Here is a 26,688-nt window from a genome sequence, read left to right as displayed (position 1 = left end):
CTCATGGCCTAAAACTCTACCTCTAGAATCTTGTACTTGGTAATACATGTACATACACCAAGTATCATGAAAATATCTTCAGGCATTGTAGAGATATGGGTAGGGGGAATAATGGTGAAATTCAGTATTACATCTACATTATATTGTAGTTGACTTATGACCTTTTATAGCGCATGCACCAAAAAGCTGATAGGCACAACTTCGTCCACTCTTGCATGCATATGCCAAGTTTCATTTGGATACCTCAAACAGTGCTTAAGTTAGGTCTGTCCACAAAATTGGTTACAGATGGACAGAAGGACAGACAACCAAAAACATAATGCCTCTGGCGACACTGCATGGCAGAAGCATCAAAATTAAAGTAAACTCTTCAATCTGAACTCTCGATGCATCCTACAGACTTTGCTTTTAAAGGGGCATTCCAGACGATTTTTAAAATTTCACATCATGTAGTATATAAATCAATAGCTCCATGTATAGATTCACGGAATCTATTGTGGTCCTCCAGCAGAGAAATCAATAAATTCAAAATCTTAAACAAATTACACTTAACAGTGTTGATGACAGCATAGCCTCACATATTTTAGAAATGTAGTAGTGTCATTCCATTACAATACCGCTTGCTCAACAAGTTCACCTGTGTAGAATCTATGCATGCCTTCTTCTTTTGTTCTGCTTCCTGGAGCCCCGACTCATGCATTCCAATGGTGAGGCTGCCATGTCATCATCCTTGCTCATTGCAATTTGTTATAAATTTTGAAAACATTCCCATTCCTCATCCCAAACACTATAAATTCTGCGACTCTGTACTCAGTTCAACTAATTTATAGTTGTTCAAATGTAAAAGTCTGAAAATCATGTGGAGGTCCCCTTTAATACTGAGGAAATGATGCACACCTGTTTGAATAGACATGCCACTAGCCATTGAGAGAATCAACTACATTGTATGGTAAGACACATTTCATGTGAAAATTAAACACTATGTAGGATTTTAGACACAAAAAAGTCGAACAATTACTTCAAAGTTGGGTTGCTGGGTGTCAGAGAATTGACAGGGATGGCGCTCCTGCCAAGTGATGCAAACACTGAAACACTAATGGAACTGGTTAAAGGAGAATGGAACCCCAAAATACATGTTGATCAAGTGAATGGAGCAATATTAGTAGAATACATTAGTGAAAGTTTGAGGAAAATAGGACAAACCGTTCAAACATTATGAATTTTTTACACTTTGGTGATGAGACAGCTGTATCAGAAGACTACTATGGATCATGACATCATATATGCACTAATATATATGCACTAACATATTATAAAGAAAATATAAAGAAAATTCAACATTTTTTAACTTTTCTAGCATAATGAAAGAGCACAAGACAAAACTCTTTCAAAATGCAGAGGGGATAATATTACCCTTGGCATACAGCACTTAAAAGTCAAGGGAAATGTGTCCTTTTCATATGAAATGATATTTTGTGGAATTTTCCTTATATTTTCTCTGTATTTATATATCTTATACATATGTGACATCATAATCTGTAGTAGTCTTCTGATCCAGTGGTCTCATCACCAAATAGAAAAAAATAGAAAAAATCATAACTTCTGAAAGGATTGTCCAATTTTTCCTCAAACTTTCACTGATGAGTTCTACTAATATTGCTGCATTCACTCAATCCATTGCATAGTTTGGGGTTCATTCCCCTTTGAGACTTCCACCTTCATCCTTGCTCACCATAGTTTCTATGACGATGGTGAGATTCTTCCCATCCGTGAGGCTCACATAGCTCCCGCCCTGGTCGAGATGACCCGCACCTGAGCCGTGTTTGTAATACTTCCAGCCCGGGAGGGTGAACTGAGTGGTGTGGGCTGTTGGATGTGGATGAGGAGAGGAGAGACTGTAGGGGTCATTGCATCACTGTGGTCTGTAGGTCTGGGCCCTGTTTTATAAAGCTGTACGTAAAGTTAAACAGGACTTTACGAACAACTGGAATATGAAGTGCCAATATGTGTGCCAATATTTCATCTACATTGAGGCAAAAATACACTTTCAACTAAAAAATGTGTAAATGTGTGTTAACCCTAAAAAGACTGGGGGGGTGGGGGCTAAAAGGCCCCCCCTCGACATTTCGCACGATTACTCTACAACACGCAATGCTCTCGCCGCGATGCTCTATGACTTTTTTCTTTAGAGTTTCCCGCACATTTTGACACCAAATTTGTGACGCCCGGGTGGCGGTTCTGAAGTTACATAGCTTTTTGTACATGCACGTGAGGCCGAAAATGGCTCAAAAATGTGATTTTGTGTACAAAGTCAATGCAAATTGAGTTTTTTTACATGGTTCATATAAATATGCTTATTTTTACTCTCAATGGCTAAGATTAATTTGTTTTAGGAGTATTATGCTTCAAAAAGTGTCTGCCACAAATTTTGTTAAAAAAACAACAAAAACAAAAGGTCGAAAAAACAAAGAAATACATAAGAAATTCATAAAACAATAAAATAAATACGAAAATAATTTTGATACCGAATTTTTTTTCACGTATATTTGCTAAGAATGCCACAAAGAATAATTAGACCAAAAATGAGCACTTTTGGAGCTTTATTTACTGATTTAGATCAAAGAGTCTGATTTCTCGCATAAATCAGCATAATTAATCAAAATAAAATAAAAGAAGACTATTTTGTAAAATTAAATTATACGATCTTGTAGATTACATTGCACACTACCATTGTGCAAATTTCCGCGGCGATCACGCAATCCACAGCCGAGATCTTAAGGGGGGGCCCTTTAGGCCCCCCCCCCCAGTCTTTCGAGCTACCAAAATAGCCCAGTCTTTTTAGCGTTAACATGAAAGAATAATTATTATCATCTTCAAATTTTAACTTAGCTATTGAAATTAACAATGATTAGGAAACCCAGTTGGCTTGCCATATTTAAGTCGTTTGTAAAGTCGTGCATAACTTTAAGAAATTTATGAAACAGGGACCCGTTCTACTAATGACGGGTACACTACTGCATGACACAGTTTACAAATGATACAGAGGTGTGAGTACATCAGTAGGAATTGCATGCATATGGTATACTATGGAATGCTTTACATATAACACGGGAAAGTTCACTAAAAACTTGCAGATGTCTTGAATTAAGATAATTCTCCTATATTATGGCTTATCTGCTGGAAAGTCTGCACAATGTTCTAACTGAAGCTGGTATGCTGATCTCTTGCATGTGACCAGTGCATGTTTACCTCCGCTAGTAGGTGAAACATACGGCCAGGCAGAGGTTATGTTTTCATTTCCGAATGTTTGTCTGTCTGTTTGTGTATGACATAACTTGAGAATGGATAAATGATTTTTTTTTTTTTTACAACACTTACAGGGTGTGTTCATGAAGTAAGAAAAAAAAAAATTGAATTTTGGGGTTATGAGGTCTAGAGTCAAAGGGGGTCATAAAGGACTTAAAAATAAACTAAAGCTCCCAATAAGTCAAGAAGGGATGTTCAGATTTTTACCAAACTTACAGGGTGTGTTAATAACAAAGAAAAACATAACTGAATTTGGGGGTCATAAAGGACATAAAATAAGCATAATCTCTCAATAACTCAATAACAATGGCTGATCAGATTTTCACCAAATGTATTGTGTAGATGTCCCTATACATTTACTTCTATGTTTGTATTGAAAAAAATTCTGCCTACAAAATGGCAATATTTTAATCGAGGCTGCTTGGCAGAGGTCTGCTCTATAGGAGTGCTAGCTATTCTAGCTGTTTGTTTGTTTGTTCACTTTTTTCACATCATTTTATAAGTATTTCTAATGGTTGCTATCCACGGTTGATAAATTTTGAAACATTCTAACCTAACAACTGCAGTTCCAACTCCAAACTACAAATTTGCATTTGATAAGTAATGTATGGATGAATGACTAACACCGCACATACACACAAATATGCACAGACATACACACACAAACACACACACCACACACATCTCTACAGTCCCATCAGCTTCTATTATAGATGGTGCAAACATGCTGACAAGCATAAACTCACATACACACACATCATAGAAAAGGGCAGGATTGTCCACTGACCTGAAATCCAAATTGGACCTTCCACAACGTAGTTTCCTGACCAAGGCTGGACAGCAGTCATCAGCCCATCACGGTCATACGGCAGGGCCTCATAGTAGCTGGCGATTAAGTTCCAGGAGATGGTGCTGGTCATGTTGCCATTAACATAGTTCTGATTCAGAATCTGTAGAGACAGATGTATAACAATTGGTAAAAACAGTGGACATTAAATGAATTACTTCTATGGTTACTGCTCATCATCCTCATCACTGTTTTTTTTTTCCATTTGTCTGATGAACATTAACATTATCCTCACCATCATCATCATCGCCATCATCATTATCAAAATCATCATCATAATCACCATCATCACTGACATCACCATCATCACCATCATCACCATCATCACCATCATCACCATCATCACCATCATCACCATCATCACCATCATCACCATCATCACCATCATCTCCATCATCACCATCATCATCATTTCCACCATCATCATCACAGTCGTGAAGTTTATCTCACCCTGGCCCAGCATCCAGTCCCAACTGCATCATTGAAAGTGCTGTAATCTTCACTTGACCATAGCATCTTTCCTGTCTCAAGGGTGTACTTTGTGACATAAGTGCCTGGGTAGTGAAATCTTTTGTAGATGGTAAAAAACAGAGAATGCCATCAGTTCAATGGACACTTGTCTAAAAATAAAAAAGACAATGACATTCAGTGTTGATTGATTATGCTTCTGGCACCTGAACACTTTATCACGAGCTTTAAAGCCCTGTTGAGCAAACTGACAATTCAAAAGTTTAATAGAGACATTACAGTGGAATAGAAAACAGAAATATCAAGAACACCACAAAGAGAAAATGAAGTCACATGGACTACATTTACATACCAGTATACTATTTTGATGAAAACATGAATCTCGCAAATTTGATAACTCTATTCACTTATATAACTTGTATTCATCAAATATCTACCATTCTATCTAATTCTGCTCTACTAATTAAAGTCAACTAAAATATAGAATTGATATTTCACTTTGCAGAGTAGCAGGTGGATAACATAAAGATAGGAAATGAGTAGGAAAATTTGAGAATTTTTGAGAATCCAGGACAAAATTAAAAACAATCATGACAAGAAAGCATCCTATTATAAAGCACCAAATGAGGTAGACAGTGAGATATACATGCACATAATGAGATGTGGTTAATTATGACATTTAAAGTGCAATGTAAGTGAGGCAAAATGACTAGTTATCTAGCCAGATATCAGGTAATCGAGGATGTGGTAGTAGAGTGGCAACAATGCTAAAACTCATAACAGTGCATTTACTCAAATTGCTGGTATCAGCATTTATTGTGAGAGTGACAGATTAGACCAGGCACATCATTGCCACTGCCTCTGTTCACTCATATGTCTCAATCAAGGTTAATACTCTCGTGAACATGAGAGCATGAAAGAAGGTGAAGTATAGCCGGTGACACAAGTCTTTTAAAGGGTAGAAATATTATAAATGACAGGTAGTGACACACTGTATCTTCAGTCGACATTCTTCAGGATGAAACAGTGGAAATGTGGGCTTCAAATCTTCAAATCTTAAAATGTGGCAATTTTCACAAATTTTGCACACTACTGAATTTGGATCAAAATCACAGCATACAGATGTTTTGTTGAGATGATATAATAAGTAAAGAATTACTTTGTTCCAGGGCAGAAGTTCATGGACTTTGATCCAGTGTTTTTAAAAAAAAAAAAAAAAAAAAGAAGTAAATGATAATTGTGCAAATGTTTTGACTTTTACAGTAACAACTTCCTTGTTTCTCATGGAAAACATAAAATTTTGAGAGCGTTAGAAAGAGAAAGAGCGCACTGCTTGCTCACAAGTGTCAAACTAAAATCATGTGGTGAAATTGCAAATTTGACATTGATTACCTGATTCAAAGTTGATGTGCTGTGCAAGGATAATGTGAGTTATGAATTGCATGTTTCTTGATTTGTTCACGCCAATGATTGTGCCACCTTACGTGTATGCATTGCTCAGTGCTTAATGTATGGCAAATTGTCAGCATAACACATGTACATGTACATGAGGTGTGAGCCCAAACTTTGGTCCAAATCGTCAGCTTTTGTTGATGGCCGAGTATTACCCTGACATTGGCAAGAAGAGAATACTGTAAAAGGCAGTATGCAGGACTCGCAAAAATAAAATGCACGTGAAATTGTTTGTCTACACACAGTGCATTGAATGCCAGCAGCAAGTTTGCAAAAGTTTCATGCTGGGAAAAAGGCCATCGACTCCAAACTGTGAGACTCTTAAGACATGAATGTTTCTGGTTTTAGAGTACATTATTTATTAGGTTATTCCATACAAAGCCATGAGTTTCAGAAACATTCTCCTTGTCAAAGTTGTTTCCCGACACATGCAGACACAGAAAAAAAGTGTCCAAAGATTTGGCTTGTACAGCTGATGTAAGACTCAATGCCAAGTTATAGCCAAACGTTCTCTCAGGATTTTGTCACCACATGCAGAAGCATGTGGGGGACGTTTTTGTTTTTGTTTTTTAAACCCGCTGAGGACGAGTCCCGAGTATACTCGGGCAAGTGCCTATGGGAAACGCGTGTTGTAGCAAAATCAGCCCATCCTCAAGGGGTTAACGATGGAAAGGTCGAAGCTCTTTGTGTTGCGGAATATTCAATAAAAATTTCATGTGTAATGGGTAATGTCAGATCTAGAGGCTCTTTCATGTAACATGGTAGAATTATTGACAGGAAAAATAAAAGAGTTGATGCTGATTACATTCACTGACTGCAATAAAAGGCTACTCGAAGCTTGGGCAGTGATTTATAGTGAATGATAGGTGATGACAGTCTGTTCAGAATCTCCAAAATTGTGGCAATAATGCAGCATGGATTTTTTTTTTTCATATCTATTTGAAACTTTTTCTTTTAAATGTAAACAAGATAGTATGTATTAGATGCAAATATTCATGACTGAATGACACATCCTTTAAATAAAATCAAAGTAACAACAAAAACAAGTGAGCTTGTGTCAGGGCTGTGCATTCTGCACATATCAGTGTAGTGGAGGTGAAGACTGTTGGATCAGGTGATGCGTGGATCATTTGATATTTGTGAGGGAGCCCTTTACCCGAGGATACCGACAGCTTCAGCAAGATCTTTATCGTGCAGTATGTCCTCGCTGATGGTGAATCCGCCGTCTGCGGCCACTATGATGGTCTCCGTCATGTTATTGGCATCGAGGGTCTTTCTCAGAAGCTTTATGTAATCTTTGTTGTACGCCCTCTCGTTCCAGATCTGGGAGGATTGTAGCATCGGTATAGAGTGTTGTGTGATAGTTTTTTGCAGGATATTGCACACAGATAGTCAGATGTGCATGTGTGTGTGTGAGCAAGTGCATGTGTGTGTGTGTGCAAATGTGCATATGTGGGTGTGTATGTGTGTACTCTGTATATTCAGAATATATTTTGCTTAATTGTTCTGTTCATTCTGTTAATACATTCAAAGTAATTGTGTATATTTCATCAGTATTACATGGAATCAAGAATGAAGATTACTAAAAAAAAAAAAAAAGCCAACGGTGGTGTGTGTGGATGTGTGTATGAGCATATAATTATGTGTTTGCTGTTAGAAAAAAGAAATGTTAGTTAAAAGACCATGGACCATTTCACTGGATTATGAAACAGGCAAGAAGCTGACCCGAGAGTGCACCGCATTAATTACTTCCACACTGGCACACATGCAATAATGGTGATTCCAATCTATCGTCTATGAGTATCGGTAGTTTCCACAGCTACAATGTGTAGCATATTTAGGAGCCCTGTCAAAATATGGAGACACAATCAAACATAAGTCAGAAATCAAGATACATATGGAACTCAGGTATCATCCAATCAGAATTGAGTATTGAGAGACGTAGGTTTGATTTTCCGACTTCTTTGTTTGATCTCAATTTTTGAGTAGAATAGCTCTGGTTCCCGTCAGAAATGGTTTAAAAGTAATTTGTCAGAGGTGAAAACATTGGGAAAATAGAGAAATAATTCAGATAAACGTTCAGATGAATGTTCGTTTTGCTTCTAATCGAATTGGCTGGTTTTACATGCCCACTAAAGGATGCAATGATTGACTAATGGTAAGTAAGCAACCACGAGATCCTCCAAAGGGCTGTGCGTCTACTTTTTCCCATTTCATCAAACAAGAGACTAAAATATGACAAGTTAAATATCTATTTTCCTATTCTGCTTGATAGAGACAAACAAGACAAGATTGCTAATACAACTATATGTAAAAACAATTATGTCTGGCAGCCATGATTCTGATAATTTTTTATAGCAAAGCTTCATCCCCCAAATTTCTACATAAGAATAACACTGTCACAGAAATCACACTGTCAAATGCACAAGTACATTGCTCTGAGACAGGACTGTGTACCATCTGCAATTGCAAATCCTAAAATATATGCCAAGTAAAAACACCCGTAAATACAAGCTCTCACTTGATCAGGGCTTGTTATTCCTATCAGAGATGACAGACCAAGGAGAAAGTGACTCAGCTAGCATAAAGTTTGCCTGATGTGAGTCCTGAAAACCAGCAAATCAGCCAACAAGCAAAGTATTAAAAGCAAGAAATGAAACACACAGTCACTATCATGCGCCGAGCCAGCATTATCAGGTCTCCCTAGTGGCCACACATTAGTCACGGTTGGTGCGAAAGAAGTCACTAGCTTTGGTGACCAGCTAGTGAACAGTGAATAGTGAACAGTTAGTGCTTGAGGGCAGCAAATAAGACCTGTCTAAAGGGGTAAAAATAAGTTACTGTAGTGTGTTTTGCAAGGCATAAAGTAAACTTTAGCAAAGACAAGAACAGCCGCGTGCGAAGGTGCTGTTAGGGGAAATGCTGAGTCAGGTAAGGTGCGAGCGGGTGGGGTATTAAAGGGGTAAGGGTAAAGGGTAGGACAGCAGCATTGTTTGGAAGACACAGCATCTAGTGGGAGGATTACCCCAGGATGCTGATAGCTGAGGCCAGCTCTGCGTCACGCAGGACATCGTAGCTTATCTCGAATTTGCCGTCCGAGGCAACAATCTGCGTGTTCCGAAACCCGCTGGAATCCAGAGTCTTACGCAGCAGCTTAATGTAAGGAATACTGTAGGTCCTCTCATTCCAAATCTATAAGGGGGATAAAAGCATGATCTACTGCTATACATGTTACAAATAAAAGTAATGCCTCTTTCACCTTTAGGGTAGAGGTATAAAAATATGCATTACCCACTCATTTCCTAATGCCCTTGCTACAGTAAGTTGTCCATTCATCATAATTTTGTGAGTAACCTGTAGACAATCGGACAAGGCCTCGGTTACAAAACAAAATTTGTTGTCTGTTCTGCAAATAAGCTAACTGTGGCTAAATCCAAACAGCACCATTTTTTATTTCTTTATAGCCTACTGGCACGTCTGCTTGTTCGCTCTGGTGCCTGGCTAGCATACATACCCTGAAAATGTCCATGAATCGAGACTGTAGGAAGTCATCAAAATCCCAGTTGAATTATCATGGCCTTAATGTGAGGTGGTCACACTGTCACACCAGACACAAGCACAAGGCTAAACCAAACAATGGAGATACATTGTACGCTAACGTGTATGTTTGCAAGGAAATTATATGGTCGGACAAGAATTTTTCTCCTTCCAATTCGTTAATTCTGGAGAGTCCATACAATCATGAAGTTTGTCAGGAAATATTTAACAGGATGTGACAGGAACTCGTTTGCCTTGGGCTTGCTTTGCACCGGTATGCCCTGGGGGCATCCATGTGACAATGTACTTTTCAGATGTTCCGCAGCATGACTCTGGTTCAACAGACTGGTGCAAACATTAGTCAGGAGGTAAAGGACTTCTCAACAAGTGATCAGATACATAAAAAATCACTCAATCTAAATATAGCCGTCTATATTATACAGTCCAACCTCTCCTATCCGGACATGTCAGAACCAGCGCTAATCCGGATAAGGGATTGGCCGAATAGGGAAGACTCAATGTTTAATACATGCAGCTGCAGAAGAACGATCGCCTGTACCGTGCCCTCATTTCATATTTAAAAAAATGTCTGTGTTCTTGCCGTGATTTGGGGGTAGTGAATGTCTGAATGCATGTTATTTAGATAACAATTAGATGTAAATGTATGTTAATCATGTTGAGAATAATATGTTATTTATGTGAGTTTTTGTAGGAATTTTGTTTGAGTTTGAAATCCTCCTTTTCCCCGTAATTATTAGATTGAAAGAAAAAAAACCCCAAAACACGCTGAGATCACATCCGGATGATAGAGAGATCCGGACAATGGGAGGCCGGATAGGAGAGGTCTGACTGTACATCCGTTTTATTAAATGTTGACAATGGTCAGACAAAAAAAAAAAAAAAAGGAATGTCACTCACCCCAATGTAGTCAATGGTCAAGTTGTGCACCTGTTTGGCTCCCTGGAGCCACTTGAGGACGTAGTTGACCGCCTGCTGGATGTCGGTGTAGGGGCTGGAGGTGAAGTTGCCCACCCACCCAGGCCATCCCCAGGGCAGGCCGTACAGCTTGATGTTAGGATTACGCTGTGGGGGGGGGGGGGGGGGGGGTTAGAATGAGAACCTAAACTAAAACAATCCTTCCAGTTTTGCGAGGCATTATGTGGTGACCTTAAAGAGAAGTTCAACACAGAATACTGACTCATCATGCATGTTAAGCTACAAGATGTAAGAAATAAACACATGAAAAAAGTACATCATTAATAGCTGTTTGCATAGTATTACTTGCTCTGCTGATTAGGAGGAATAAGGGGACAAAGATGAGAGATAGATAAAGGGGAGGAAGACAGCTGGAAGGAAAAGAAGATATTTGAGAGAAAAAAAAGAAACATAGAAGAGGGGAAGAGATGCATGGAGAAAGATAGATGAAGTAGAAGAAAATAAGAGAATCATACAAATGATGCAGAAGAGAGAACAAAAGGGATTTTTTTTTTTTAAAGGTAGAAGTATATATAGTTACTGAGGCAAAATGAACTTAAAGCAAAAAGAAGCAAACGGTGAAAATGCATTAGCAAAAGAATGCCAGAGTCCATGCCTACCGCCTTGGCCTCCTTCATCAACCACCACTCGTAGCCCCTCTGGTAGTTCTCATCATCCGCAGAGTGCATGTGTGAGGGTTCCATGCCATCTGTGCTCTGGGCATCCCCACCAATTTCGACCTTGAGGATGTGCAGAGAGGCTCCGAAGTTGGGCTTCATGAGGTGAAGGAGAGACAAAAATGTAAAAGTGCCCTGGTGAGGTTGGGAATCACAGTAGACTGAATGTGACGAATGCCTAACTTTGAAATCAAGTTTGAATTCTGAATATCAGAGTACAGGTACGTATTTGATGGTAATTTTGCATAAATTTCTTTCAAACATTAGGTTTTAAAAACCTTAACTTTTTCATTTCATGTTAAAGTCAAACTCTTATTCTTTTATATGTTAACATCAAGGAGTGTGCACTTTCAAAAGGCAAGATTTTCCTCTCTTTAGATTGGTAGTCAAAATTTGCAAAATACCTTGAAGTATCAACTAGGAATAGACTGAATATAGCTGGAAGCCAAGAGTTGTGCAAGCAAAATGCATGCGATTCTACGCCATGTATTGAATGCCAGTGGCAATGTGCGAAAGTTTCATGCCATGAAGGTAACAAAGTATTCATGTATCTGAGGAAGCATAGTAACAGAAAAGAGGTTCAAATTTGTTGTATTTTTTTTAATTTCTCATGGAACTGCAAAACATAGACCCAATCTTGAACTCCATGATCAACAAAACATATGAAATATGGAGGTGACTGAATTAACTACCAGTTTAATACTGTTTAGGTGCGATTGCAGTGTGATGTGTTATTTCCAGTTCAGAGTTAATGCGTATTATATATCAAAGGGGATTTGGAACGTTTTCTAATTTGAAGGGGGAGGGGGAGATCACTGACCCTTGAACATCCCCCATCCCCTGTAAGCAGCCTGCAGCCCCATCTCCCCCCCCCCAAAAAAAAACAAACAACCAACAACAACAACAAACAAACAACAAAACAACAAAAAAAACAAAACAAAAACAAAACAAAACAAAACAAAAAACAACATATACACACATCAGGCAATGTTCCGCAGCCCCATACGTAACTCTGAACTGGGAATACTAGTATTAGGCCTACTTGCATGTCACACTGTGGCACCTCAAGAGAATGATCTATTTATAAACTGGTAATTAATTAAATCATCTCCATGTTTCAATACTTTCTTGATCATGGAATTCAAAATTGGGTTCATGTTTTCATTCCATGAAAACAGAGAAAATTTACAACAAATCTGAACATTTTTTTGTGTGTGTTATTTTACTTCCCTAGATCCATACATAAACACAATGTTACTTTAGCGCCATGAAACTTCCACAAATTGTCACTGGCATTGAATGCATTTTGCTGTCGTGAATCTTAGCTCCTCGTGCAATCTGCCAAAGTTTCATGCATGTAAAAATTCCTGGAAAATGAAATTCAGCATTTATATCATGAATATTAAAAAAATCCAGAGGGGCTCCTGCTCTAATATTAATGAGTAGGTTCTGTAGAACCATCTTTCCACATTTGGTGCTTTTATCCACCCTTCAACAGTAATCTCAGAATTTAATGTTAAGCGACTTGACTATGGGAAGTCTTTATCATAATACATGATTGCAATATCCATAAGCCCCTAATAACATGTAAATCAGATCACTTACTGTAAACAGGTAATCCAGTATCTGCCTACGGTATGGATCAGCGTAGCTAATCAGCAATCGTGATGTAGCCTAACAATCAATGAATGACAGGAAAATAAGACAAAAACACATGAAGAATTGGTGAGCTAATAGTCACCACAAAGAAATTCAAACTGTGGATATGAAGTCAAGCAGGTGGACATTGTACTACATGTAAGTAGAAATTTGATCACTCACAATCAGACAAAGGGCAGGTAGTGTAACTTGTACACGGTACCTCCAAATATAAATCATTACTGGTACCTGCTGCAACTGAAAATGAAAAAGCTGCATGATGTATCATAATAATTTCAGAAAACAATGAATTTCAGCAAATGAGATACCACCTTTTCACACTAAATACTTAACTTGAACAGCAAACTTCTACAATGATTATAAATCCTGACATTTCATAGAAGTAAAATCAGATTTAAATACATTGGTGGCAGGTCACATATCATTTTCTGTGTCTACGGAGCTCACAATGAGTCAACAGATTATTGCCGTCAGCTGGATCAGTATAAGGTTGAGTGGCACTAAAGTATTAGTAACAAGGAAAAGTAGAAATTACGCGGTGCGTAATATATGTCCCCGCCGGAAGTAGCATTTTGTAGCAAAATGTATAATATAGGTCAAAAATCAAGGTCAAAGGTCAAAGAAGTCAAAGGTCAAAATTCTGTGTAGAAGTGTTGAAGCCCTCACCTAGTGCCGTCACATAAAGCAAACGGAATCGAAATCGGGTTAGAAATGGCGAAGGAGTAGCTTTTTGTAGCAAAATGTACAATACAGGTCAAAAAATCAAGGTCAAAGGTCAAAGAAGTCAAAGGTCAAAATTCTGTGTAGAAGTGTTGAAGCCCTCACCTAGTGCCATCACATAAAGCAAACGGAATCGAAATCAGGTTAGAAATGGCGAAGGAGTAGCATTTTGTAGCAAAATGTACAATACAGGTCAAAAAATCAAGGTCAAACGTCAAAAAATCAAGGTCAAAGGTCAAAGAAGTCAAAGGTCAAAATTCTGTGTAGAAGTGTTGAAGCACTCACCTAGTGCCATCACATAAAGCAAACGGAATCGAAATCGGGTTAGAAATGGCGAAGGAGTAGCATTTTGTAGCAAAATGTACAATATAGGTCAAAAAATCAAGGTCAAAGGTCAAAGAAGTCAAAGGTCAAAATTCTGTGTAGAAGCTTTGAAGCCCTCACCTAGTGCCATCACATAAAGCAAACGGAATCGAAATCGGGTTAGAAATGGCGAAGGAGTAGCATTTTGTAGCAAAATGTACAATACAGGTCAAAATCAAGGTCAAAGGTCAAAGAAGTCAAAGGTCAAAATTCTGTGTAGAAGTTTTGAAGCCCTCACCTAGTGCCATCATATAAAGCAAACGGAATCGAAATCGGGTTAGAAATGGCAAAGGAGTAGCATTTTGTAGCAAAATGTACAATATAGGTCAAAGGTCAAGGTCAAAGGTCACGACTGAAATTCTGTGCAGAAGTTTCAAAGCTCCCATGTAGTGCTATCATATAAAGCAAACAGAATCAAAATTGGCTCATAAATGACAGAGAAGTAGCAAATTGAAGATTTTGATCACACACGGACGCACACATGAACGGACGGACGGACGGACACACACACGTACGGAGCCCGTTTCATAGTCCCCTGCTCGAACTCGTTCGGCGGGGACAATAAAAACACCTCTAGTGTGTGGATGGATAGGAAAAGTTCCAAGACACTTTATCCCCTAAGTATGTTGGATTGCAGGCCTCATAATCCCCTTAAAAAAACAAAAACAAAACAAAACAAAACAAAAAACAAAAAACCAGCAAAACACAGAAAACAAACAGAAAATTTTATCATGAAAACATGTTTCTGGCCAGGACATGAAGGAAGAATGCACAGGATTCCAGATGGACTTTATTGGACATTCTATCCAGTGACGTGAGAATGTGGTGAGCCATCAAAGGTTTCCTCCATAATCTTCTGAATAATCATGTACGGTCTTCAATAACGTCTTCCTTGAGGTTTAGTCAGCCATGGATCACAACTTCAGTTAAGTGGCTCAACAGAAGGAAGAAACGTTGCTATCTGCATGCCAGAAGGCGCGCCAAGGAGAGAGACTTTCACAAATACCCAAGCCTAAAGGAGCAAGGTGCAGAACAGCTTAGAAGGAAGCATACAGTGATTGCATCACCAACTTCATCAGCCCAGATGCCACTCAGATGCCACTCACAGACCAAAGCCCCCCCCCCCCCCAATCCTAAAGATCAACAGCAAGCAATGCGATTCCACAGCATAGCCTCCTTCAAAGGCCAAGATAGTGACAAACACACTCAGATAGTCAAAGGAGGGCAGATATTTTGAATGATCAATTTGTATCAGTTTTCAACAACATCGAGAACGCTTCATGCATGGTGGACAAAGGCCTCTGTCCATACCCAAGCATGCAGACATCATGATATCAGTGAGTGGAGTTCATAAGCTTTACTCTAATCTCCAGATCCACAAGGCAACTGGTCCTGAGGATACATTGTATCACTACCAGATTGTTGAAGGAACCTGCAATAGAACTTGCACCACTATTTACCCTCTTCTTTCAAACATCCCTAGACCAGTGTCAAGTTACTGATGATTGGAGGAAAGCCGATGTTGTCTCCATCTTCAGAAAAGGTGAAAGAAATCTTCCGGGATACTACAGATCAATCTCCCTAACATCTATCTTGTGTAAGATGCCGGAACGCACTGTGTGCAGCTCCATCATGGATCACTCAAGCAGCTACAATATCCTGTATGAAGCACAACATGGTTTTCCACAAGAAACAATCTAGTGAATCACTAGCTTATTCTTGCTGTACAGGACCTTGCCGCAGGAATCAATGCAATCAATGCTTGCAAACAGGATGCTGTTATCTTGCTCGATTTCACTATTAAAGCATTCTACAAAGTTCCACATGACTCTGCAATACGTTGAACAGCTGGACTGCCCCCTTCTTGCAGTATCGCACTCAACAGGTGATACTCAAAGGTTCAACTTCAAAAATTGCTGATGTTACCTCTGGGGTGCCACAAGGCAGTGTCCGGAGTCCGTTGATATTTCTTCTGTACATCAACAATTTGCCACAGTATCTGACATTTGGGACAAAGGTCTGCCGATTTGCGGATGACTTCATGCTCTACCATATTTAAAGTAACTTCAGAGCGGGACTCTTCTGTACTACAGCAAGATCTGGGGGGTGTTTCATCTACGTTTGTCGGCGCTGACAAATTGAATCACCATAGTAACAGTCAGTGACCAGAGCATCTCAGCCAATCAAAACCAAGGATTTTGCTGAAATTGGTCAGCGCCGACAGTTGTCAGCGCTGACAAGCGCTGATGAAACATCCCCCTGAATGCATTTAATTTAAAGCAGTGGGAACAGGATTGGCTCATGGTGTTCAATCCTCCAAAGTTCCAGGTTCTCTGCATGATCAACAAATGGAAGCCAATCACTCAGTCTTAGACTCTTACTGCCTTCATGGGCAGGCACTTTTTAGGTATGGCAAAATACCTTGGAATACATCTTAGAAAAATCTTAGCTAAAACTATCATGGTGACACCTTAAAGTATGGTGAACGAGACATCAAAATCAAGAAAATCACAGTAAAAAAGGTGTCAAAGCAGAGGGAAATGTCTCCTAAAACAGATAATTAATGTGACTTATTGAAAGATATTCGCGCCACTGAGAAATCGCGAGTTAAAACTGACTGATTTGCTTCATCGATATTAGCCCCGGAACAGCTGTCTTTTTCGAGCCCTAAAATATGACGTCACGAAATGAACAAAACCCTTTACGAGTGCAGCGGGACATCGAGTCCCCCATTCATAAAGCACGTATTTCTTGGTGGGCGGATGCAGTATCTGGCCTGTCTTTAGTCGCCTCTGCTTTCTCGGCTGAGACATTAAAACGTCCAAATTTCCCTTATAGTGTACGGAAAGACTTTAAGTTTGACATCGAGAGTGAATTGAGTGATGACAGTGACAATGACACTGATAGTGACAGTGGCAAAGTCGGAGCGGTAGAAGAAGCGATTGAGAGGCGACGGATATGGATGGCCGCCGAGAACACCACTCGTTTGGGACATACATGGAAACGGGCACACTGCCTCTCCATACGTATGCCCCAAACGAACCACGTCCGCAACGGCCCTCCATAGACGGAGCCCACTGTGTGGATGGAGTGGTAGCACAGCGCACATTTCATGACGTCATAATTTTGGTCAACAAAATTTTGCCGTCAGATCGGGTTCTGGTGGTCTAAAAAGAGTCTTAAAACACCATCTCTCTATCGTTCTGGAGATGTTTTTACCTTCTGAAAGTTAATTATTCATATTCCTAGAGAATTCAGCTTTCCAGGAATGTATAAATCACCTTGTTTATGAATATCATCCTTTTTTTCTCGTTCACCATACTTTAAAGGTAGGGAATCCCATTTGCATGCCTTAAATGAAGAGTTGTATAAATACAGTGGTATGTTGAAGAGAGTATCATTTTAGAAACTTCCATAAAGTATTGAAAGTGGAAGGTAACATTTAGTACATATTTATTGACCGTTAGATTTTGAATTGAATTTTTTTCGGGGCTCACCGTAAATTCCAGTACATTACTAGGCTACCTTTGCAGACCCATGCACTGCATGTGTGTCCATCATGTATAGTTTGTGAAGAAAGTTCATCAAAACTTACAAACATTTCTATATACATTCTTGCCACACACTCTATGTTATTACATCAGCTCTTATACTTTTAGATTTGTGTCTTATAGATAAACAAATACAGAAGACTGCAACAAAAAGGCTTAAGTGTGGCTGACACACAGAACTACTGAGTAGTTGAGTTTTGTGCATTATTCAAATTGTAGATAACTGTTGACCTCCAAATTTCTCAGCAGTGGCCTAAACAAGTCCCCTGAGGTTCATATTTAATGTTTTGCTGCATTTTGGGAGGTCTGTAAAAGGTATCCCCTACCTTTAACCAAAAAGTAAGATCTAAAGATCTTTGATCTAAAGAAAACTATAGAAGATATCATCAGAAGAGACTTTCAGAGGGTAAAAAAAAAAAAAGAACAAAGGAGATTTTAGGCCAAGGGCAAGGCCACAAGTCCTAATTTTGAATAATTCTAGAGATGTAGCCTTGTACTAAAGTTGTAGAGTGGCCAGATGAAATTTTAGGTGTTCTAGAATGTCTAGACCTGAAAAGTATGACCAAAATTTCATCATGGTAATGATCAACTCACACTGTAAAGACAATGTCATGCCAGAAGAAATCAGGATATCATAAAATAACACAAGGAACCACAACCTGTCATATCACCAACCATATTCCAGAGTAAACTGCCACCTAGAGTTTTTACCCCCGAGCCATAAGATTCTGGAATACTCTCCCAGCCAAAGTAGTATACTAGGTGTCCAACACATTGACACTGTACATTGAAACCGACACCCCTCTATTTATAGCACTGCGCATAAAGAACAAACTTTCACACATGCAACTACAATTGTAGGCGCAATGGTTTTGCATTCTTCACTGGGGATTTGAGGATGTTGAAATATTACTGAACTAGAAATGTCGCTATGGCGACTGGTATGCCTCTGCCATAATGCACGATTCTCCTAATAGTTCTATAGTACATGTGGACAATGTGTGATTACATTTTCACAAAATTGGCAAAATATTAAAATGACATGTTTGTCACAAATGTGTTGAATGTTCACCTTCCTTGACCTAGATTAAATTGGATGAATAGGAGAGCATGTACATGTATTTGGGGATTTAAGGACTTTAACTTGACTTTGACCCTTTCATAAGTTTATGTATTGTGTAATTTTCAAGGTATGGAGAAGAAGTGCAATTTCTGTATTGAATAGTAAATTTTTACCATTTTCATCTGGCCTTTGACCCTAAAATTCATATGAGAATCACTGTCAGGCAGAACATGCATAAATATGTACTACGTTTCAAGATAACTTGAGCCACTTCCGAGATATGGAGGTACATATGTATTGTAAGTTCAGCACTTTCACTTGATCTTTGACCTTTTGACCTTTGACCTTTTTGCCAAAAAAAAAAATACCTAAAGAATCTCTATTCGGTTAAAAGGCCTACATGCATACACCAAGTTTAAAAAAAAATTGCATTGCATAAATATGAGGGAAATAATAACATTTTGAAGTGTTGCCCTTGACCTTTGACCCCTGACCTTTAACCCCATGAACCCCAAATTGCCTACAAAGTAGATAATCACTGCCAGTCAGTGCATGCATATATACTATGTTCAATGAAGATACCTTGAACAATTTCCAAGATACAGATAAAAAAGTGAAATTTTACCATTTTTGCTTGACCTTTGACCTCATGACCCCAAACTTTTACCAGAGAATCTTAATTGGGTAATACATGTATACACAAGGTTTCAAGAAAATATCTTCAGGCATTGCATAGATATGGGGGAAATAGTGAAATTTTAAGCATTTGACCTTGACCTTTTGACCTTTGACCTTGAGCATGTGCACCCAAAAGTTGATAGGCACAACTTCACCCCCTAATACTATTAGTTACCCCCTGCTTGTTCACGAAATATGGGCAAATATCTACGGTCTGGTGCCATATTCCATGAGGCCGGAGACTGAATGGAATATGGCACCAGACTGTAGATATTTCCTGATTTTCGTAAAAACAAGCAGGGTATAACGATTTTATCTTTTAGTGTAAGTGCTAACCTTCTTCTCGCTGATTTTCCCTCGTGAATGATGTTGAAATTGCCGGCTGTCAGCCATGACCATGTTGACTTAGGCCTACGTCTCGCGAGCTGATTACTGTACGCGCGCATACATATACAGTATGTACACACCATAATATACTGCAGTAGCCAGATACTTAAGTTGCTGTTGTCGTTTATCAAGCGTCTGGTGGTCTCAGTTTATGTGCGTAATATGCTTGAGGACTGCGCGCTGTCCATTTGTTTTGTACAGGATTAGTGCGCACTTTCCTATAAGCGTCTTTGGTACACGCACAGCTAGCTGTGTAATATCATGACATCATATCACGGAATATGGAAAATATTAAAGGGAACGCAAACCCAAAGAGCGATGTGGATTGAGCGAAAGCAGCAACATTAGTAGAACACATTAGTGAAAGTTTGAAGAAAATCGGAAAATCGATGCAAAAGTTATGAGTTTTTAAAGTTTTGATGTTGAAACCGCTGGATGAGGAGACTACTAGAGGTTGTGACGTATGTGTGGACAACAATATAAAGAAAATATAAAGAAAATTCCACAAAAATTCATTTTTCATGAAAATTACAAATTCCATCAACTTGATACTGACATATGTAAAGGGTAACAATTATTCCCCCTGCTTTCTGAAAGCGGTTAGTCAAGTGATCTTTCATAATGCTAGAAAAGCGAATTTTTGTTGAATTTTCTTTATATTTTCTTTGTATTGTTGTCCACTCATACGTCATAACCTCTAGTAGTCTCCTCATCCAGCGGTTCCAACACCAAAACTTTAACAATTCATAACTTTTACATCGATTGTCCGATTTTCCTCAAACTTTCACTGATGTGTTCTATTAATGTTGCTGCTTTCACTCAATCCACATTGCTCTTTGGGTTTGCGTTCCCTTTAAGTGGTGGATTTAGCGCATGCGCACAATATGACCTTATCACGTAATACGGGATATATTCAGTGGTTGATTGACCAATGAGATTACAGAATTCACCATCACTAAAAGATAAACATACATGCCAAGTTTCATTAGGATACCTCAAAAGGTTTTTTAGTTACGCTGTCCACAAAATTCATTGCGGACGGAAGGACGGATGGAAGGACGGACGGACGGACGGACAACCCGAAAACATAATGCCTCCGGCACCACTTCGAGGCAGAGGCATAAAAATCTTATAACAAACAAGATCAGCAGCAAAACAACTATACCGTTGATTATGAATGCATACTAGGGAAAGCATTTGATTACGTACACTTCACACGTATTGTCAGTGGAGGGTAGGGGTGTTGGTTTCAAAATACGGCGCAACTGAGTATGTCAAAATAACAACCCACACATTCGAAGCAGTTTAATATCTTGGAGCGCGTACCGCAAAGCGCATTTTCAATGCACGCCTATGAATTCAGAGTATTTTCTTTGCATGTGAGTAAAATTTCAGGCAAATTGTGAGATATTTTAAGTAGGCCTATCTTAAATTGATAGAAAAACATTGTAAGGGCGTCGATGTGTTGGACACCCAACTATACCATCATGTTCTTTGATCATGTTGATGACCTACTGTAGGGTGCAGCCCTGCCTGTCATACAACAGATGGCTAGATGGCTCTGCTCCCTATACCATCAAGATGCTGTAATGAGAGGCACATCTGCACCGAGCACCGGACCTGCACCTGGGCAAGTCCAAGATATCGCGCACCTTACGTATGGGACATTCAGAGATTTCAAACCTCTGAAAAGTAATGAAGGAGCACTTGGATTTTATTGTTTATCATCAGGAGGACTGGTATCCCTGAGAAGAATATTGTGTTTAAGTTTGATGTCATTTGACCTTGGGTTAATGGTTTTATTAAGAAAAATATGCCAACTTACGTATGGGACCAGAGAAAAACTGGATTTTTCAAAATAAAGTTTGAACTGAAAATTCTCTGAAAGTACCTTACTGATCAAGTTCTGTTTGGAAGTGAAGAAAGGTACAATACTGAAGTATCTTCCAGCAAAGTTTCACTGCAAAAGAATAAAGCATATTTTCATGAAGTTGGTTTAATTAACGAAAGTACACCTTACGTATGGGACATGGCTCAACTTACGTATGGGACATTTGTCTTTAGTGCACAAATGCATTCATGGGAATGACTTTAAATTTCCCCATAGTGTCATATTCAGTTCCACAAATCATGCTACAACATGTAACAAAGGAAATAGACTTCTAAGTGGGTACTTTCCTGGTTCAGGTACCTAGCAAAAGCTAAAATAAAACAAATAAAAGTAATTACCAATTTACAATTAAATGTCATAGTTTGGATTCCGTCATGCATTAACACTGTCCTCATGATGTCTGCACATACAGATATAGTGTACTGACACTCTATTTCTAGCCCATTTGTAATTACTCTAGTCAATATTTTTTCATCAAATGAAAAAAAAAAAATGAGCGAATTCTAGCTTGTGACCTTGATATAGCATACATGTACATGTACAATAACTAATTTGTAGTCTTGATAATTTCAACTTTAGAATCAAATGTCATGTACAGTGTAATTTGCAAATACAGTTTGAAGTGGGTACTTTCAGTAGCTCTAGGCTTACCTTGCAAGTTGTCTGAGTTTTTATAAAGCTTTTATAATTGTTTGAAATGCAGCACAAAACAACAACAAGAGTACTTCATTTTGCTCTGTAATCATCATGTTTTGCCATGTGAATTTTAGCTGAACTGCAAAATCAATCAAATTTTAATGAAAGTTTTAGATTTCAAGGAGATAGAAGAATGTATGTACCAATGCTGTTTTTTTTTTTTTTTTTCAAATTGCTTGGCTTCGTGTCTATGAAACCAAAGACGACAAAATTTGTGTTACTTTGTACATACATACATGCTTGTGTAGCGATACAGCAAAGATTATCATTTGCACATTCAAATCTAGATTTGAAACACTTAAGTTACTCACTGATCTGCAAATTACAATTTTGAATAAATTCTAATAACCTCATTTGATCATACACTACCAGATTGCAATGTATGTTGATAATTGTGTAGATGTGGGGTACAAAGTAAGTATGAGTTGATGAAGGTGTCTCAGAGCACATCTGTCTCTTCAAACACAAAATAGAAAAGAATATTGAATTCCCTATTTGTTTGTGTAATTTGTGTTTTTAGCACTCCAACCACAGAACCAGTATTGATATTGTGGTTTATAGCAAATGTAAACTATAGTCTTCATTTTACAGGATTTTCAGAAATCATGTTCATGACCTTGATGTTAAAGTCATGACATATTCTGAGGGTGAGCAGTTGAAATATTAACAATCATATCAAAATAAAAAGTATTCTCATAGGGTTTTTCCTTTGCTATCAACTCTAGTAATGACAAAGTTACCTGCTCACACCTTAAGTGATTTTTCTTTTCAGTAAGACCTATAATGTTGTCATTGATGAGCGCCATAAGCACAATTGTTTTGATTTCGCTTTTGAGGCTGTACAACCTGTGGTACATGCTGAACAGTGTACTGCACCTAAAATGACACTCAGAGAATCCCATTCTTGGACAAAGTCATTTTGTAGAGAGGTAAAGTTGAAAATGATAACTGAATTAAGAAAATGTCCAATATCAAAATGTTAACGGGGAATGTTAATTTAAGACCAGCTGCACAGCCTGTAATGAAAATAAGAAAATACAAGTATAAATGAATATTCTTTATTTTCCTTTCTTAATCATAGAATGACTCAATAATGCTGTTCTTACACTCTCCCTGAGGTCAACTGAGTAGGAGAGGCAGATATATAGACATTTCCTTCAGAGTAGGTGCAAAGATAACCATTAACCAAACAAATGTAAGGACATATAGCATTCATGTCAAAAGGCGGTTTTCCCATTCACTTTGCATGTAATGTCCCATACGTAAGGCATTTGTCCCATACGTAAGCAAACTTTAATTAGTTATAAGATGAAGGACTAATTAAATTTCCTCATTTAGTTTTGCTAATCTGGAGTTGACATGAATAAATTAGAACTTCCTAAAGTATGATTGGTCAATGTTACAAATCTTCAGAAAAAACTTAAAAAAACATACTCAAATCCTTACGTATGGGACACTATGTTCTGGGAAAGTGCATAATTTGCATAATTAATGTGCTGACCTTGTCTTACCAATTGCAGATTATACTAACTCATACAGGGGTCATGTCCATAAAGGAACTAGGTCAAGGACAAATTCAACTGATTTTAGATGAATATTTATAATTTGTCCCATACGTAAGGTTTGTTTTTGATTTATGCAAATCAAGGCCATATTTCTTGCATAAATTTGCATAATTCAATATTTTCTTTGCTGGAAATATATGATTTAACTCTTTGGCTACAACATGATATCAATAACTTTTTGATAAAATCAAGATGAATTTTGAGCATCTGAGGGGACATTATCTTGGACTTGCCCACCTGTAGACGCACAGGAGCTCACATCACGACAGCACACCCTATATGCTTTCCCTATATGCTACAGCACACTGCACAGCAAAGCTAGCCCGACCAGACGCTGTTAATACGCTACGCGAATACAGCGTCTGACCAGCGAGCGGGCACCTTCAAAGTGGGGAACCACAACACAACTACAAAACTTATGAAAATTTATACGTTCTTTATAAACAATGTACACGTTACCAAACGTTACTCACCTTAAGTGCATGCTTGTATTACAGAAGGTTCGTAAGTCCATTGAGAGCCCTCGTGATAAGTCCATGGAACCAAAAAATGATACTTTCTGGCGGATTCCCTAACACCGTCGCGGTTCATCGTTGCAGAATTCAAAATGGCGCCTTGATCTCTGCGGAAATCTTTTGCGTGCGTGTGATGCGCTGCTTGAGTGTTGGTGTAGCAGCACGGTCGACAGCGCGACCTTTTGAAAGGGCATTCAGATCATGTGACCTCCCGAATATTGGAAATGGCCTGGCGTGAAAGACGATGTACCGTTCGTGAACCGTTCACACATGCTGCATATAACCATCAATTTAGGTAAGTTATTGAATCTAAATTTCAATACCCATAGCATAGATATGAAGTCTCATTATCATTTTGTTCGTCATATGAGTTTGAAGTGGCAAAAAAATGATCTAAAGTATCAAAATTCAATCCGATCGCATGCGATCGTTGGACCCTCTTCGTGTTTGGAGCTTCGTTGGTACAGCCCTGTCGCGCTACGTATGTACAGCGGCGACTGGGCTGTGTATAGTTAAGCAAAGCCCTCTCCAGGACAGCGTCTTCACTTTTGGGAGAGTACTCATTCAAGGTTCAAGGTAAAAATAAGACCCTAGAAACTTGTTTGTTTGAGAAAGTCAAGACCCACAAGTGCTTCAGTTCTTAAGTTAATTTACTTTCTAAATGTAGGCCCTAGCTATGTAGGTCGACTAGAATTCTACACGTAACAATTTTGTTAGACTCTTAAAGAGTATAGACACAGCTCACTGTACAAGTACAGTGACTTGAACTATTGCCTGGTAATTTAAAGAATAAAGTGAAATTTCGAAAGTTGTAACTTGTACTAATGACTGTATTCAGTATTTTAGTTTTAGAGGTATAAATTTATTTTATTTAATATTAGTATTAATAAAATTTTAGTAAGTTTTATGCAGACTGAAGAATTATGTGTACAGTCGAAGTTTGGCAATCCAGGGGTTTGGGTTTGGCTTTGGGGCCACCACGCAATGCACAATGTTTTGACATCTATAGACTAGAGCAAGTAGAAAAACAGGAACCAGCCGATGACAGTAGTAAAGTGGGCTTTGTAGTGACCGAACTCACAGCACAAGTTGAGCTAAATACTCACACCTCCACCGCTCAAGCCACCTATTCCGTCAAACCTTCTCCCGAGTCCATTTGTATCGTCAATAACATAGCTACCAAGAGCAAAAGATGTCACAACAACGAGATGAATCACTGAGCTCAGTAGGGATAAAGATGCCATAACGAAATTGCTAGAACTTGGCCCTGTTTCTGGCAACCGTACGGCGCAGATTACATGCAACTAGCCAGCTCGAGCTCGTTGAAGTCGATGTTCGATGAGATACATCTGTAGGCACAGGGAAGTTACCGGAGGGGAATCGTGGCGTGCGTGGGCGGTACTGTATCCATACACGCAGAACGAACTACAACCGGTGGGCAGAGCGTTTGTCACATGACATAGTCAGGTGATTGCTGTCGTTGTTGTTGTTGTTGTTTTGGTTTCTATGGCGCGACCCATACAGCCGCCTAGCTTTTTGTCAAGACCCATGGCTAAAATCAAGACTCAGTTACAGTTACACTCAGTTACAGTGAAAAGCTTGGCTTTCACTGTGCCTATTAGGCCTACACGAGGGGCGTCAATCCGTTTTCAGGATTTTTCTCTCTTTTTTTTTTTTTTTTTTGGGGGGGGGGGGGGAAGGTGGAACCCACAAATGTAGAAACACCCACAAAATGTAGAAACGTCCAATAGTGAGAAATACATCAACCACAAATGCATGAAATTATGTAGACCGAAATTATGTGGTTTATTTCAGCTCTACGGCGAGTTCTAATTTCTCTTGAAATTTTCTGAAGAGTTTTTTGTTTGTTTGTTTGTTTTGTTTTGTTTTGTTTTGCTGTAAAATTCCCAATTTTGGGGGTGCTGAAAACGAATTCACCCGTTTCCATTTTTTTAAGTGATGTCTTCAGCCGTTGCCATGGGAACAGATTATTTGCCTCACCAATCTGTATTTCTTGATTTTACTGCCTCAAAATTCTAAGTTATTAGTGCCAAAAGATTCTTCAATTTCAGCACAATTCCAAGATAAATTCAAATAAATTTCTGAGCTTGACTACAAAAAGAACCACATTATTATATAGTTATCAACAGCAAAACAAAGCTGTAATAATTTACACTTTTTTTTTAAGGAAAATCACATTTCTGGTGGCCATCTCTAATATCTGTCAAAGCAATACAGATATCTTTTTTTTTTAAACATATATACAAAATGTGCATACACCTTCCTCGATTTCGCAATTTCAAAGTAACAACTTTAATAAGTAAGATAACTTGATGAG

The 26,688-nt window shown here is 38.5% G+C and overlaps 1 protein-coding gene across 1 annotated transcript in view; it reads right to left on the bottom strand.

Annotated features, from left to right (window-relative positions):
• The window catches only part of LOC140242112 (galactocerebrosidase-like), a 31,529-nt gene extending 5,935 nt beyond the window's left edge, over positions 1–25,594 (bottom strand). Inside the window, exons 1-8 of the mRNA XM_072321874.1 lie at positions 25,457–25,594; positions 12,868–12,936; positions 11,206–11,358; positions 10,529–10,693; positions 9,099–9,265; positions 4,604–4,721; positions 4,094–4,256; positions 1,733–1,866 (exon numbers count right to left, since the gene is read on the bottom strand). Of these exons, the coding sequence (XP_072177975.1) occupies positions 1,733–1,866; positions 4,094–4,256; positions 4,604–4,721; positions 9,099–9,265; positions 10,529–10,693; positions 11,206–11,358; positions 12,868–12,936; positions 25,457–25,594 (1,107 nt within the window). The remainder of the gene's footprint in view (positions 1–1,732; positions 1,867–4,093; positions 4,257–4,603; positions 4,722–9,098; positions 9,266–10,528; positions 10,694–11,205; positions 11,359–12,867; positions 12,937–25,456) is intronic.
• Between the last annotated feature and the right edge of the window lie 1,094 nt (positions 25,595–26,688).

Source organism: Diadema setosum, chromosome 18 (genome assembly GCF_964275005.1).
Source record: "Diadema setosum chromosome 18, eeDiaSeto1, whole genome shotgun sequence".
Taxonomy (NCBI): domain Eukaryota; kingdom Metazoa; phylum Echinodermata; class Echinoidea; order Diadematoida; family Diadematidae; genus Diadema; species Diadema setosum.
The sequence above is the reverse complement of the archived record's forward strand: the minus strand, read 5'-3'. Positions and strand labels throughout refer to the sequence as shown.